Source organism: Phascolarctos cinereus, unplaced genomic scaffold (genome assembly GCF_003287225.1).
Source record: "Phascolarctos cinereus isolate Bilbo 61053 unplaced genomic scaffold, phaCin_HiC Scaffold_4;HRSCAF=312, whole genome shotgun sequence".
Classification (NCBI taxonomy): domain Eukaryota; kingdom Metazoa; phylum Chordata; class Mammalia; order Diprotodontia; family Phascolarctidae; genus Phascolarctos; species Phascolarctos cinereus.
Window position 1 is genome coordinate 133,412,875 of NW_027555847.1, and position 4,467 is coordinate 133,417,341.

The 4,467-nt window shown below is 44.6% G+C and overlaps 1 protein-coding gene across 1 annotated transcript in view; it reads right to left on the reverse strand.

Moving 5' to 3' along the window:
* Positions 1-4,344, reverse strand: part of CHTF18 (chromosome transmission fidelity factor 18) — a 55,506-nt gene extending 51,162 nt beyond the window's left edge. Inside the window, exons 1-2 of the mRNA XM_021006837.2 lie at positions 4,094-4,344; positions 1,724-1,978 (exon numbers count right to left, since the gene is read on the reverse strand). Coding sequence (XP_020862496.1) covers positions 1,724-1,978; positions 4,094-4,184 — 346 coding nt within the window. The 5' untranslated portion in view covers positions 4,185-4,344. The remainder of the gene's footprint in view (positions 1-1,723; positions 1,979-4,093) is intronic.
* Between the last annotated feature and the right edge of the window lie 123 nt (positions 4,345-4,467).

Here is a 4,467-nt window from a genome sequence, read left to right on the forward strand (position 1 = left end):
AGATAATGATACTGTGTGGTTTTCTAGGTTAATATGTTTCGGGGGGGGGTTGTTTTTTTTTTTTTAGGCAGTTGGGGTTAAGTGACTTGCCCAGCATCACACAGCTAGTTTTCTAGGTCAGTATGTAGCCAACCTACTTTTTTTCTTTTTGAGTTTGACACCACTGTTCAGGGGCAAATCAGAGGCAGTTTGTGATTGTTCTAAAATGAGAAAGCCAAAAAAAGCAAATGAGATCTTAGAAGGTCCAGTTCATCTTAGATATTTCGAGTCCAAAAGGCCAGGGTGATAGTGTCAGGCAATATCTGGTACTTGAGGTAACGTTCAGTTTTATAGTCATGATTGTATCAGCCTCCTTGCTGCATTTTAGGAAGGATGTGGACAAGCGTCTTCAGAAGAGAATGATGAGGCTGGTTTCTATGGATCAGCTGAAGGAACTGGGGATGTGTAGACTTGGCAGGGATAAAACATCATTTTGTCTTTGTATTCCCATGAAGGTATTTATAATAAAAGCTTGCCAGAGCTTCTCCCCAAAGAAGAAAGACAAGAAGGCCAAGGCGGGGGACAGTGGGTGTAGAACATGGCATATCATGTCAGACTTTTTTCTGATCTGTTGGTTAGTTTGACTGAACTGTTTATTCCTGGACTTAAAAAAACTGAGTTCAAACCTGCATGCAAATCATTTAACTGCTCTGTGCCTCAGTTTCTTCATCTATAAAATGGGAATAATAATAATAGCACTACCCCTCCCGGTTGTTTTAAGGATAATATGAAGTATGTGTAAAGCACTCTGTAAACCTTAAAACATTATATAAACGCTATTGTTATTACAGATGATTCTCTGGGAGTAGGAAAACAAGAGATATAATGGGAAATGTAGGTGATATTAAAAATAAAAGATATCAATTAAGACCAAAAAATGCTTATTAGATTGAGAGGATTTGTTTGTTTGGTTTTTTGTGGCCCTACAGGGCAGAACTAGAAGCAACAGGCAGAAGTTATGAGGAAGATTTTGACGTAGCAGAAGAAAAATTTTTTTAATGACTGTCATTGCTGTTTAGTCCGGTCTTGGGGTTTTCCTAGCAAAGATACTGGAGCGGTTTGCCAACTCTTTTTACAGATGAGGAAACTGAGGCAAACAGGGTTAAGTGACTTGCCCAGGGTCACACAGCTAGTAAGTGTCTGAGATTGGATTTGAACTTAAGTCTTCCTAACTTTAGGCCCAACACTCTATCCATTGGGCCACCTAGCTGCCTATGATTACAGCTGTCTATATAAGGGGTCAGCAACCAAGTGGAATGGCCTGCCATGGTTTTTATATATTTTTATATTTTTCCTTGGTAAAATTTTTATAATTTTTATTTTTTTAAAAATAAAAGTTCTATTCTATTTTAAAACGTAAAAACCATTCTTAGCTTGTGGACTGTATAAAAATATCTGGCATATTTGGACCTCCAGTTTGCCCATTCTTCCTCCACATGAAAGAGGAATGGGCTGCCTTAGAGAGTTTACAGAGCCTACAGAGGTCTGCATGGGGGCCGATGGCTACTTATCAGGGATATTATGCTTCATGTGCTGAGTTAATCTAGGTGACTTCTGAGATCTCTTCTATGACTTGTTATGGGTTTCAAGGTAAGTCTGTTATGTCCTTAGCTGTGATGAGCCTGCTCATGTGATTTAACAGGCTGATCCCTTCTCTAGCAGCAGGGCAATTCAGCCAACTTACTGACTGTGAGGTCCTCTGAGAAGAGAAACCCAGAATCTTTCTCCTCCTCTTCTCTCCTAAGGTCAACACTCAGGCCCCGTTTCTTGGAGCCGCTGCCGCCAACCTCCCTGTGGTTTTTGTGGGGGGAGACACCATTCTGTTGGTGCTGGATGCTGATGGAGGAGGGGATGACATCTCCAGAAGTGATGGCTTCTTCAAATGTCAGCTTGTTCTTCTGGGGTTGTGAGGCTCTGGATGGTGGGAGAGGGTGATCTCCTGGAGGAAAAACCAACATTGTCATGGGCTAGAAGTGAAGGAGGCATTTCTAGGCACAAGGAACAACAAAACTCATAGCAGTAGTCCTCCTACATATGCCTTTGGAATCAAAGGACCTGGATTCAAATCCTGCCTCTCTCATTTACCACCTGTGTGACCACTTAACCTATATGGGCCTCATTCTCCTCCTCAGCAGAGGCAGCTAAGTGGAGCATCAGTTAGAACCCTGGGCCTGCAGGGGCAGCTAGGTAGCACAGTGGATACAGCACTGGCCCTGGAGTCAGGACAACTCACGTTCAAAATCCGGTCTCAGACACTTGTTAGCTGTGCAACCCTAGACAAGTCACTTAATCTGTTTGCCTTGATCCACTGCAGAAGGAAATGGCAAACCACTCCAGTATCCTTGCCAAGAAAACACCACGGGACAGTATGGTCCACAGGATCACAAAGAGTCAGATACAGCTAAATAACAATGTATCAGGCATTGTGCTAACAGCTGGGGATACCAAAAAGAAAAAGAAAGACAACCCTTACCCTCAAGGAAACTACAATCCAGTGATGAAATAAATTGTGAGGATCAAATGAAATAATATTTTTAAAATAAATGTTAGTAATTATTATTATTATTACTTGTAAAACACAGCTTGACAAGTTCTTCTCCCTTCAGTAAAATGAAGAGATTGGACGAGACAGCATCTAAATATGGTTTCTTTCAGTTCTAAATCTGTAATTCTATGACGCGGGCTTCTACATTAACCATTATGACAGTCATGACGACAATAACAGCTTCTGTTTCTAAATTGTTTGTATGGCTTAGTTCACGGTGCTTCTGTGTGACCCTAGGCAATCACTTCATCTTCGTGTCAGAGTTTCCTCATCTGTAAAACGATGAGATTGAACTCAAGGACCTCTAAAGTCCCTTATACTACACATCTAAAATTCTCTATATAAAGTGTACCATAGATCTGTGAGACAGAAAGTACAAGGATTAGCATCGATTATTTTTCAGATGAGGAAAATGGGCCAAGAGAAAGGAACTGCTTTGCTGGGGTTCAAGGAGCAAAGCTGGAAATGGAATCCAGGAATAATCCCAGCACACTTTTCTTTAGTGTTGTTCGGTATGCAAAGTGCTTTCCTCACATAATAGCCTGAGGGGGAGGTAGTGCAAACTCTTATTATCCCTATTTGACAGATAAGGAAACTGAGGCTCAGTTACACAGCCTCTACACAGGGCAGTGGGGACTCCTTCAGCTCCTAGGCCAGAGTTACTTGTACTGTACTACCCTGGAAAAGTGACTATGTCACAAGGTGAAGAAGGACTCTATAAGGTGAGAGCAATGGAGAGTCCCTAGAGCCTAAGTCCTGCTCCTTGTCTAAGTCTGTGCTTTCTACACATCCTAACACAGTACAACAAACTGCTGGGTCCAGGGTCCCCACACAGAACAGTAACAGTTCATGTTTATATGGTACTTCAAGGCTTACACCATTTTCTTTACACTCACAACAGCCTTGTGAAGTAGGTACTATTATTGTCATCCCCATTTTACAGAGGAGGAAACTGAGGTTCGAAGAGGTAATTTGTCCCGCATCACACCAGTAGTACCTGAAAGGATCTGAAGTCTTCTTGCCTCCACGGCCAGTACTCTATTATGTCACGTTGCCTTGACAATAATAATACTAACTAATAATAGTAGTTTTGAGGTTTGTAAAGAGCCTCAGAACAACTTTGTGAAGAAAATATTATTATCCTCGTTATTATCCTGAGGCTGAGACAGGTTAGGTGACTTGCCCAGGGACACACTGCTAGGAAGTGCGCAGGACAGAATTCGAACTCAGGCCATACTGATTCCAAGTCCACCAGGATAACCGCTACATCTGCAAGGGATGCTTACTGCTCATAGGGTCCAGAAGCTGGTCCCAAGAAAGTGGCCCCAAGTGGCGCCACAACTGTAGACCCCTAAAAGCCTCTGCTGTCCTCACTCAGCACGGCACCCGGCCCCGCATTTTCTGCAGGTCCCCGATGGGGGAGGAGGGAATGGGCGCTGACTGGCTAGTCTCCCCATCCCGACCCTGGCCCCCTGGCCTCAGCCCCGGGAGGTTCTCAATCTCACTCACCGTCCAGCTCCGCTAAGATTTCCAACTCGGATGCAAACTGGTCTTCGAAATCATCTTCGACTCCGTATAGCTCCTGCTCGTAGTCCTCCATCGTGACTCCAAGCGTGCAGTGGACTCAGCTTTGGAAAGTGCAAGGACCACAGGAGTCCCTGGAGCGCGGGACTCCGGCCCAAACACCCCAGGCTGCCCAGAAGCCAAGCAGCCGGTCCGAAAGACCCGCGCTTACCCAGCGCGATGCAGTGCGCGCGCACCCCAGCACTCGGCGAATTCCGGGAACGTTCCATGTGGCTCCAGCCAACCAGCGTTCCGGGCTCGGCTGGAGGCGTCACATCCTCTCCCATTGGCCGGCCTGGCTCTCTATCTGGCCTGGGAGG